General features: G+C 36.0%; 1 protein-coding gene across 3 annotated transcripts in view; it reads right to left on the reverse strand.

Moving 5' to 3' along the window:
* Nucleotides 1-2,296: 2,296 nt before the first annotated feature.
* LOC136025954 (inositol polyphosphate 5-phosphatase E-like) overlaps nucleotides 2,297-12,490 on the reverse strand; it is a 32,394-nt gene continuing 22,200 nt past the window's right edge. For all 3 annotated transcript variants that reach the window (XM_065702057.1, XM_065702058.1, XM_065702059.1), the window contains exons 7-8: nucleotides 9,233-9,482; nucleotides 2,297-5,899 (exon numbers count right to left, since the gene is read on the reverse strand). In XM_065702057.1, the coding sequence (XP_065558129.1) occupies nucleotides 5,773-5,899; nucleotides 9,233-9,482 (377 nt within the window). In that variant the 3' untranslated portion in view covers nucleotides 2,297-5,772. The remainder of the gene's footprint in view (nucleotides 5,900-9,232; nucleotides 9,483-12,490) is intronic.

A 12,490-nucleotide genomic window follows, 5' to 3' on the forward strand; every position in this document is an offset into this window, starting at 1 on the left:
TTTATTTAGACAAGGGCACTTCGTATCGAAGGAGTTCCACCATTTCCCCAAACATGTCCAATCAAAATTTTTAGATAGTAGTTTTCTTCAACGTATTTGAAAGGCCCGAAAATTATGTCTTTGAGGATGTCAACCCTTCCACAGCCCTCAGGGCAAGGGCTGTAAGTTATGCCCTGGGGGGACATATGAGGCTTATATAGAAAAGGTGATCGTATAAACTTTGGAGGGGGCTCCTTGGATTGGTAATCAGAATTTCTAGTGCCTTTTTTAAGATTCAGAGTGATTAAAGGGTGGATACCTCCCCCCCACCGCCACCACACCTCATATTTTCCCGAAATGGATCTGATAGAGATTTTGACATAACCGTTTGTTGTCTTAGAAACTCCGAAAAGAGTTTATTCGATTGATTGGAAATTGAAAGGGCTCGTGCCAATTTTAATAGTAGAAAGTGATTGGAGGGCAGCTAACCCCCCTCTCACACCCACCATTTCCCCTAACACATCCAATCAAAATTTTGAGATACCCATTTCTTTCAACGTAATTGAAAAGTCCGGAAACTATGTCTTTGAGGATGATACCACCCCCCCCCCGGGGCACTCAGGGCAAGAGTTGTAAGTTATGCCCTGGGGGCATACAAGGTATATATGGAAAGGGTGATCGTTTAAATTTCGGAGGTGGCTCATGGGACTGGTAGTCAGAAGCTTTAACGAGCTCTTTAAGATTCAAAGTGATCAGGGGGTGGATGCCCCCACCCACACCTCGCATTTTCCCGAAATACATCTGACAGAAATTTTGAGATGGCCATTTGTTGTCAGAGAAACTTCGAAAACAGCTCATTCGGTTGACAATTGAAGGAGCCAGGTCCCTTTCCAATAGTCAAAAGTTATTGGAGGGCAGCTAACCCTCCCTCCCACACCCATGTTTCCCCAAACACGTCCAATAAATTTTGAGATATCCATTTTGTTCAAAGTAATTGAAAGGTCCGGAAAGTATGTCTTTGAGGATGACCCCCCCAGAGCCCTTAGAGCAAGGGTTGTAAGTTATGCCCTGGGGGCAAATAAGGTATATATGAAATGGTGATCGTATAAACTTTGATAGGGGCTCATTGGATTGGTAGTCAGAAGTTCTAGCACCCTTTTTAAGATTCAAAGTGATCAGGTGGTGGATACCCCCTGTAAAGCACAAATTGTCTTCTGGTCTTGAGAAGGCATAGGGGTTATCAGTCCAAATCATATTAGTTTTTGCTCGTTTTGAGTTTGAATCGGCTATTTATTGTAATTTATGTTCGCCTTTAGTTTCATTTATTTATTGACAGTCATTTGTGGTAGTTTTTAAGCTTGGAAGATTATTTTACTTTATTTTGGCTCATTCATGCTCTTCTTTTCTTTGAAAAACTTGCCTTGTGGAAAGTTTTTTAAATTATTAACAAGAAAGATGTCTGTTGAATGCACAGCTAGCACATATAACAACCTTAGTATACTAACAACCTCTCTTAGTATATGAGAAAAGATTAAAGTATCTAAAATCTTCTCAAACCATGGTTGTCTAACAGCACAAAGCATAGGATCTAATTCCAATATAGTTTTTAGCAACTTTCATTAATTTTTGGTGATAATAATTTAATTTCTGGCAACTTTGTGGCAGAGTTTAAAGACCCCATTGATGAAACATAAATATAATTACTATACAGACTGAACTTCTTTTACAAAATGGCGCCAACCAAAATATGAAATCAACCACATATTTCAAAGGGTGCCAATATAAATTCCTTTAGTTCGTATATACATTTTCACGTGGCAGCATCTAAAGATCAAGTAAGCTTGACTAAGTTTCTGTTAAAGAATGGAGCAATCCCAAATACGAAGAAAAATGATGGCAAAACATCATTGCACGGCAATATGGAAATTTCTCGGCTACTCACAAAAATTAAAATTATTTTTTGTCTTTTTTAAATAAATATCCTGTAATTTATGACACGCGTTTATGCCCATGATAAAAATTTTTTTTTGAGTTAATCAGAATAGTTCAAGTATGTATCTAGGATTTTTTCTCATAGAAGAAGGGTGGGAGGGGGGTGTGGCATAAAAGAAAAACTTTACAAAACGCATAAAAAATCTTGTGTATATGCATTTTTGTTACTTTCTTAGAGTCGGAGAAAAATCTTGGAGGGAGAGTTCTAACCCGGTAACCTCCCACCCTGAATACGGCCTTAGTTTAATTTGTAGTTTTTAGCCCCGCCACTCTTTTTCAAAAGAACCTGTAGCATTAATGATAGAATTTATCCTAATACAAAATATAGAAAAGCAAACGTTTATTGTAAAACCAAAAGAACAAAAAGAAATCACAGAATGACTAGAAACGTGCATATGATATCAAAAAATCGTGCTCTCTAATCATAATAATAAAAAATAAACTGACATCCCCTCAAAACATACTTCTAGGAACAAAAAAAAAATGCAATACACCTGCAAGGATAGCAACTTCTATTTGAAAGCAACCGGAAACTGCGAGTCTCACATCTATAAACAACAGAAAATACGAGCCCTTCACCATAGAACAAAACGCGAGGACGAAATTACGACTCTGATATGCCGACACTGCAATTCGAAGCCGAGCAAAAATAGGTGTAAGGATAAATTTAGTTAACACTATGATTACGGCTTTTGAGCCCTTAAAACTTGGTGGATGGGAAAGCGTAACAATAGTCTGCCAAGCCGATGCAGCAGTGAGCAGTAATTTTCAATATTTTTGGTCAATGCTTTCGAACGACGCATATCGTTCCTGTTAAACCTAAAGGACCTTATCTGACATTTCCAGCTTCTTAAATAATTGCCAAAAACCCTTTGGTGAAGCGCATTCAATGTGAGAATCAGCAGGGCAGTAGTTATTCAGTCACATTGTATTTCTCCTGATCTACATTACCCTGCTGATCCTCCTTTTGAGAACAGCTTATGAGACGGTTTTGGTAAATACCTCAGACAAGCCAAAATGTCAGATACGACTTTTAGTTGTAATCTATGGTGTTTTCTATGGATCTATCTGGTATATTCTTATTCTACTTGATCTACTGATGAACCTCATATTGGATGTTAAGAAATGATAAAACAAGGAAATAACAACGTTGATAACGCTGTCATTTCGAATGCTGACTGAGCTGTTGCCATTAGCTTACTGTTTCAAATATTTTTCGGTTAACAATTAAAAATTACTAGAAAAAATGTCCGCTTGAGTGATTCAAAGGGCATTATGTGACATGCTAATATAGATAAAAATGAATATTTTATATTTCCAAGAACGCAAAATTTCCTTTTACTTGTCGCAGAAAGTTGGGAATTGGAGATTATGAAATCACTTTTTCGTCACATTTATAGGCTAAGTCTACAATCAACTGTCTAAGAAATTCTCAAGTGCAGACAAATGGTCACTAAGAGTTATATATTCAAAACTCGATTCTCCCATTATTTCTTCTTTATTTGCTAATCTTTCGTCTGTCACGCGTCCTTATGTGTAACTTGACACCTTCACATTTCTGGTGCCAAGAAATAATACTTAAGACGAGCACTAAATCTAAACAAAATGTAAACTCAAATACAACAAACTAAAAATATTAGACGGTAAAGTATTCTTAAAATATTGGATTTTTTAATAATCAAATTTTTAACAATGTAAATTCAAGAAAACCTATATATTAGGCTACGATTTATTCAACGTTCTGAGAAAAAAAAACTGAAAAAAGGGAAAAGAATTTTTCACTTAAAAAGTGAAAAAAATTGCACGTATTTATCCTTTGATGATTTAAGAAGCCTAATTTAGTTAAGAGGGAAAAAAGGGTCAAGATTCGAGCAAATATTTTCTTTATTTTGGTGCGCAGCCAAAGAACGAAAATATTAGGGCTTTATGATAGCTTCAAGCTATCTGTAGTGATGCTGTTGATATCTGGACACTCTTCGCAGAAAAGTTGTTGTGCTTTCTCACTCCATTTAAGGATTTCATGCTAGGACTGGTGCACGCGAACAGTTTTATCCATTTAAGATTTTTATCCTTAATGGTGCCTTTAGGATAGCAAAGTTCTCAGAAAAGGAGGAAATGGTTCCTGATAATAGGATAATAGCCATCGGTCGCTGGGGGAGAGAAGGAAGTGTCTTGGCAGTTCCCCGCTAAATAAGCCCTTACTCGTTCTTCGTTTGAGGAGCATCCGTCTCCTACCTGCTTGATTGCAAAACATTTGCAATTTTCCTTTAGGGCGTTGTATTGATGAACAATTTATTGTGAAATAAAGATTTTGGAACAATTTGAAAGATAGAACAGCATTTAGTTTTAAAATGCGTTATAACGAGTATTTTTATGATTGTTTGTACGTTTTCTATTTTGTGCCTTGATGCATCGTATTATTTCTTATTGTGTCTGGTGTTATTTTTTGCTTTTATTATACTGTTACACTATACAACTATAGCCCGGTGATTCTTCTACAAATAAACTTAAATATTCATCTACGAGGGAAAAGGTAGTATTGTATGGCCATACACTCAGGGCCGGATTCAAAGCTTTGACACTTCTAGCCCAAACGTTTTGGCGCTCCATTTTTGCGAGATATTTGGGGATAATAGAAGCACTGAACAGAACGCAAAGAGTCAATAGTAATGAAAGAGAGGTGATACTGAACCCTCAGCTTCCATTCTTGGGAGACATGCGACAGTTTATAAGAGGCCACTGAATTCCTCGGTTGTTTTAAAATCATGTTTATGCGAATAGGCAGTGCGGTGGCAGAGTGCACCTGGCACCTTGACGAAAAATCAAATCAGTCGAGTTTTTATTAAAAGAAAAAATCACTCAGTGACATCTTATTGCCCCCTGGCATTGTGCACCGTTAGGCCTGGTGGGGCTAATGGTAAATATTGGCCAGCACACTCACATTATGTGTCGTAAATCCTCAAAAAAAAAATTTTCATGAAATTTATAAAGTGGTCAGCTGAATTTAAACATTTTATACGGAAGGGCACAAGAAATTAGATTTTATACTGATTGGTAAAAATTAATAGCAACGCTTATACTGACTACTAAAAACTGCCGAATACCATTTAAAGTGCTGAAAATACTGTACCCTAAAGAAACATAGTTAAGCTTGGTAAACCGTGCATTTATCTAGAAATTTTATATCTGTTATCACAAATCTGTTAAACATTTTATATCTATATTGCTGTATTCAAGTGAATATTGGAAGATAAACCAGAAACACGAGAATCGCATACAGACTTTCGAGAAAAGCTGCCTTAGAAGTATTATTAAGATTCACTGGCAGCATGGCAGCAGAAAGTTACAAACATAGAAATTCGCCAAAGGACTGACCAGCCGCTTGTTACGGATATTCTTCGGAAAAAACACTGGTCCTATCTTGGACACGTTCTGTGGATGGACGAAAGTCGTCTCCCTAGCATAGCACACAGCCGAGAACCCACACACTGGAGGAACTAAGGTCTAAGGTAAGGTAACACAATAAATTCCCAATTACTAACTAGATTTTCTTACAAAATGTATCAAATTACTGTAACCTGACACTATGAGCAGATTAGACTGACTCAAGTTATTCTCGTATTTGAGTTCAAACTTGAAATGCCAAAATTTTCAGGAAAAATTTGGAAAAATACTGAAAATTTTGGTTTCAAGTCAGGAGTATATAACCAGAGATTATAGAAACTAGCCCAATCTGGCCCAAATAAAAATACCCCAACACAAGAAATAATGTTGTGCTCTGGAGGGATTGTACCAAGGTCCTTACTGTACGTTACACACAGATTCACTATTGAGAGTCCTACTTTTCCTTGACCAGCCTACTTCTGCCCAGCGCTTAGTGCCTTCAATATACACCTGACGGTTGAATAAACCTGCAGCCAATGGAATTCTATAAGAAAAAGGAAAAATAAATAAAGATTTTTTTTTAAATTGAAATAAAATTTACATGCAATTTTTAAGATAAATGCATAAAATATGCAACTTTATGACAATGCAGCACATACCATTTTCGTATTTTATTGCTTTTAAAGATCAAATACTGTTATACATCATTTAAATTTTTTTCCGCTATTTCAGAATTTCCATTTCTTCGAATACTTTTTACCTTCTCTCTCTTCTCCGATATCTATTTTTTTTTTTTTTTTTTTAATAACAGTTATGGGTTCTAGAGTAATCAGTTAATGCAGTTTTCAACTCTGAGTCCAAAAACGCATACGAAGTTTTTTTTCGAAAAAAAAAAAAAAACACATGGAGGAAAATTCAAATCCCGGATAAAACCGCCAAAATAGAGAAAAACATAGTGGTTATTGCGGTCTTTTTTTTTGCAAAACAGACACAATGTAACTCTCCTATGCTCAAGCGTTAAAAACCAACCGTTTTTAAAAGGAGAAAATGTAGAACTTTATCTTCTTTGAAAATTACTCGCAGGGCTTTTTTTTGATAGATTCGATTTTATCGGACTCTTCTTGAGAGATACCAGATTGCCAAACTGAATAAACATATTTAATATAAGGGCGGACAAAGAAAGTATGTATCCTTAAATAGGAAGATATCCTTACAGAATCAGAAGGGGATGCGCAATTTCATCAGGAGCTTAAGGTAGGAGATAGACGCCTTGGCTTTGTGGATAACGTTTTAAACATAAATATTCCACTTTAAGTAGAAGAAATTATGACGCCAAGAACTTTAAACAAAACAGAGAAATTTCAAAAGCGATAGAGTTAAAAAACAGGGGTGGGAATTTAAGGAAACAGATTGAAATTTCATGGATTTAAAAGGTAAGGTAAAATGTAAAGAATACGGCATTGGACTTTACAGCCCCTACCGGCGGTGCTGATCTACGTTTCTTGGCCCTTCAGCCAGAAGGTGCAATTGGGGGTAGAGGGCCGACCATCCTGTGCTTGCGCACAGCCTTGCTGTTTACCTTCGCAGATTTCTCCAGGTACTCATTTAGAGCAAGGGCCGACTCTGGCTGAGCTTACAGAGTCACGCCACTGACCCCCGTCCTAAACCAAATAATTGAACACACTAGGATTCGAACCGTCACCCTTTCGGACTAAATCCAGCGCACCAATCCACTCGGCTAGGATTTAGAAGGATTTCATAGATTTAGAAGGGTTTAATCTCATGTCTAAGAGAGAAAAACAGTTTTTTTCCTGCGGATGAATTTGGATTGTTCAGCCAATGGGGTTTGCTATGCATGGGGAATGGGGTTTACTATGCCATTAAAAAAGCAAATGTTATGGCCTTTCCCAGAGCTATTAGCTTAACTAAACCTTTCACAATATATAGGTATAATATTATAAATTCTCCTCAATACGGATTGATAAACAGAAAATCCCCTGAACCACCAACATGTCTACTTTTACTAAATATAAATAACTCATTAGATGGCGGTCACCGTGAATCATTCTTTGCTTCTTCCTAAACTGAAGTCACGAATTCAATCACAAGCACTTAGATTTTTTTTTTTTGGAGCTTATCATTCTAGAAGGTAACTGGAGTCTGCTGACAAATGATACTTTCCGTATTAAACAAGAAGTACCTCAGGGACCTGACCTTGGACCTATTTCTTCTTTTTATAAATGACTTTGCCTAAAAGCAATTTCTCTTTGCAAAAATCATAATGATTGCTCACAGTGTACTACCGGTAATTTTTGCTTCTGACGGAGATCTATCAGTTCTTTTCCTTAAATATTGAAAATACGTTAAAAAATTGTATTTGATAGGTATTATAATAATCTATTAGCTTTTAATGAGAAGAAATGCCAATACACGTTTTTCTTCACGAACTTGGACAATCGTTTCAGACAGGTTCTCTCTTCTTCTTTTAAATTGCGTTGGATTACAATGGGTTAGTCAGTTTCAAGACCCTGGTACTGTTCTGGGTGTAAATTTGTCGTCTCATTAGCTCTATCTTAGCAAGTTTCCAAAAATACGCCTCTGTCCCTTTTCCCCCAAAAAAATTTATTCCTATTTTCCTTACTATATTACTATCTGGGCTTCTATCTTTACGTCTGTTTCTAAATCTCTTCAAACACTTCAAAATAAACAATAAGGATGTTCTTTATAACTGATTCTAAATCTTCATTAGAAATGGTACTTGCGGTATTTCTTCTTTAGACCAACGTAATTTGATTTCTATTTCCAAGATTTGCTAAGATCATTTGTATGATTAGCTGCCTTTGAATTTTTTTAGTCTTTCCCAACTAATCACAATTACCCGAAGACATTATAATACATTATGCATAATAGAGATTATAAGACATTATAATACATTAAACTTTTGGCGTAAAATTCTTCCGACATCGAGAGCGTGTTTCAGCATTGACAATACTACGAATCCAGGCCAAAAATCCATATTTTTGGCTAGGCCAAAAAAACTCCAACCCAAAACCATAACCAATATGAGAGACGGTTGTTGAGGAGTAGTTGAAAAACTATCTAAAGTTCGATCCGTAATAGAGCAATTCAGTGTTTTTTCTTGTAAGATGAATTAGTTTAAGTTGTCTCTTGCCTGTTGCTGGTGTGTCAGTTGCTGGTGTGTCAGCTGCTGGTGTGTTATTTGCAACACTGTTATGTTCTGACAGGCATGGGCGTTGTCTACTAAGCTTGTACGCATATATTTGTGTTTAAATAAAACGTTTTATTGTTTACACTATCCCATCCTAGTTCTTTGTTTATAAGGATATTTATTTAAACATCAGTCGTATAACAACTTCTATGTTATTCTATTTACTTAGTCCTATTTATAAATCCTAATTTACAATTGAAATTTGCAGAGACCTTCATACGAAAGTAAAAAACAAACAAACAATTTTTTAAGGTATAAAAAAGAAGAATATTTAAACTAACGAAGCTTCCACAAGGAATATTTAAGAGATAACAAAAAGTCCCCCCCCCCCCCTCTCTCTCTCTCTCTCTCTCTCTCTCTCTCTCTCTCTCTCTCTCTCTCTCTCTCTCTCTCTCTCTCTCTCTCACTCTCTCTCTCTCTCTCTCTCTCTCTCTCTCCCTCTCTCTCTCTCTCTCTCTCTCTCTCTCTCTCTCTCTCTCTCTCTCTCTCTCTCTCTCTCTCTCTCTCTCTCTCTCTCCTCTCTCTCTCTCTCTCTCTCTCTCTCTCTCTCTCTCTCTCTCTCTCTCTCTCTCTCTCTCTCTCCCTCTCTCTCTCTCTCTCTCTCTCTTTTTCTCTCTTTGTGGAAAGAACTATAGAGAAACTCCTTACTTGGAATCGCCAGGTTTGACAGTAACAGAAAACAATCCCCAAACAGGCTTGTGGTCTGAGGACGTGATTTTTGAAACCGAGTCATACTGTAAGCATCTAGCTTCAGTTCCGGGTTTTACTTTATAGAGAATTCTATCGGTATAGGCAGGTGTACGTTCTTTTGTACTTTCAAAGTCATTTGTGCCAGGAACGTATTTGTAAGTGGGCGGAAATGCAATGACTCCTTCTTCAAAACCTTTTAATGCTTCTCCTAGAAAAGAAATAAACAGAATTAATATTTTGTTCTAGGATAAAAGCTAAGGCTGGAGTTAAGCCAAAAGACACTAGCCCTTCTCTTCTTCTTTTTAGAACTTAAAAAGATTAAATTTTAACCTGCGACTTTATCATTAGTTTACTGTTTGATTGATATAACTGACACAACTTTTGCACTAAGTAGATTACTTCAGACGCAAACATTAGATTCGTTTTCAACCACAGAAAAAATATCCAAAACCCTGAAGCTTTTAAATAAAAAGAGGGAGACCGTTGAGGTTTTCCAAATTATATTTGAAAGTGCAGATAAAGCTATGGAAGCTGTGGATGTGACTTTTTGCATTCCAAGAATGGCAAAAAAAAACAACTTATCGATCAAATTACCCCGTAGTCTCTCAAGGCGACCAAGACAATGTCCTCCTTTATTGGAAAAGAGCTGTTTATGTTCCTCTACTAGATTACATTATTTCTTACATGAATGACAGATTTTGCGATGTGTCAATGATATATTATTCATTAAACGTGTCCCTGTCTCAAAATTTAGGTTCCGCACCTGATCTTCAAACTTTGAAATCTAAGGGTGAGCCAATATGTAGCCCAAGGGTAGCCTCTTGCATACTAGCCCTTTTCCTCTTCTTTTTAGAACTAACCTTTAAATCAGCTCTTTTTAAGAGTTAAGTAACTTTTGATGGCTATGATGGCCATGGCACAGCACCATATTCTCCAAAGTTAGCCATCGACTTTAATTGACTCGAGAATACATTAAGGAAAAAAAACTATAGAGAATGGCCGATTAGTTGCTAAATATTAGCTAGTGCGAATGGACAAGCTACCTTAACGTTTTTATGTATCATTACGATTTCTCTGACGACGGCCGGTTTGATTAAGCCTAATTCTGCATTTGATTCTAGGCCAGTAATCGAAAACGAATTTCTGATTTGTCTCAGTATCTGAGTAATTGAAAATCAGGCTGTGAATATGTTCCTGGTTGTTGTTTTTATTTAGTTTTTACTTTTCATATTTTTTTTTTACAATAATAATCATATTTGTCAAATCCTGGAACGAAGTTGAATGTGGCAATTTTGTGATAAACTCTCCCCCCTCCCCTCCCAACTGCTAAAGAGCGAGGGCAGAAGTCAAGATAAGAGAGGAAGGTTTTTCTCCAGAGCAGGTGTTGTTTCTTATTTGCCAAGGCACACTGTGAAGAGAATCTAAACAAAAATTTTTGTTCAGGTTTGCACAGTAGTCCAGCATAAAAAATTTCGTACACCTCTCTCGACCCAACCTTTGATGAGGGTTTTCTAATAATGCAGGAAGTCCATTATTAGCTCATTTTGAATTCAAAGGGTTGAAATTGCAATTAAGACCGTTAAAATCAAAATAATGCCAATAAAAAACAAAGCTCTTTTTACTCCTCCTTTTCCCCTCGTTTAAGGCAGAAAGTGGATGAAATGATGGGATTTTTTATTTTTGGTGCCATTTCTAATCTCCTCTAGCATTAACTAAGAGGAAATACCATTTAAATACAGAAAATACAATACAAAGTAAAACTAAATTTTCTAGGCTAAAATCTAAATTTAATTTAATCTAAAATTTAATTTGAATTTCTGAAGAAGGCTCATTTGAACGGAAATTCTAAGCTATATGAAAAAGATTATTCCTTACAACAGATGTGTTTTCTCCAAAAGAAAGATCGAGGATGAAGCGGAATCACTGCTTTAGATCAACGATCAGTCGTACTTTAATCATTTAATTTGATTTATGTCTGCATAATATATACATTTAGGTATATAAAGGCCCTTCCAACTGAAGCGGGGAGAAAGACCAACTAATTAGGAAAAAATATTTCCCCTACAAAAAAACAAACAAAGGAAACATAACCCTCCTTCAGCTTTTGCATAAAAACTCCTTAAATATATATATCATTGCTTTAGCAACTTGAGCTTGTCTGTGGCTTTGAAACTTGAATTTGTCATCAACAATAACCCGCAGGTCCTTCTCCTCACTTACAGCCTCAAGTGGGTTATCTCCAATCTGGTAAGATTGTCTAGGGTTGTCATTTCAAGATGCAGGACTTTGCATTTTGACACCTTGAACTGCAAACCCCACAAAGATGGCCAACTAGATACTTCCTCTAAATCTTCTTGCAAAGTTTAGAGATCATGGCTAATTTGAGCCCATTATGTCTCTTTGTGATGGTTGCTTTTTATTTTTAGCTCATTTTTTTCTATTGTTATGTTTAAAAAAAATATGAAGGAAATGCACCAAATATAGCATTGGAGAAGTGCATAAAAAATGCATTGATGAGCTCAATTTCCTCCTAGCTAACAAACAGATAAAAAAAATCAATCATTTTGATACATTTATATGTGATGATTAATGTACAAAAATAGAGCCTTTTTTAAAGAAGACAAACAATAGTCTTTTGCAGCCGTTTGTTCAGTTTACATCTTATACATAGAGACTAAGGAAAGTAGGCTAAACAGTCTTATCTGAGAAGCTCATTTCTTGCCTTACAGTAGAAGAAATTTGTAGTTTTATGAATGAAGTTCTATGCTTACACACAGGATAGATGTCTAAACTATACAGCTTTAGTTTAGTGGAGTGATAAATCCTCCACTTACTTGGCTCCTGGTCACAAAAACCCTTCTTACCAACAACTGATTCAATTTACCAACACACCCAAAACTCTTGCATCTACCCCACGACAAAAAAAAAAAAAAAAAAAAAAAATTATTCTTTTCCGATATTCGGGGAAAAGCTGTATCTGCATATTATCTCGATACTACAATTCCTACATAATGCACTTTTACTGTATATGCGGTGTAGGCAACTGCTTTTATGAAGCAAAAATGAATTAAATAGTTGGCTGCTTTATGGAATTCAATTTCAAAAAATGAATTTCATGAATAAAGTGCTATTTAACAGCTTGTAAAAAATTTTCAACGTCTTCAATTATTTACGTCAATAAGACTAGCTGATCTGCTAAGTATTCACTAAGTATCA

Source organism: Artemia franciscana, chromosome 4, assembly GCF_032884065.1.
Source record: "Artemia franciscana chromosome 4, ASM3288406v1, whole genome shotgun sequence".
NCBI classification, from domain to species: Eukaryota; Metazoa; Arthropoda; class Branchiopoda; order Anostraca; family Artemiidae; genus Artemia; species Artemia franciscana.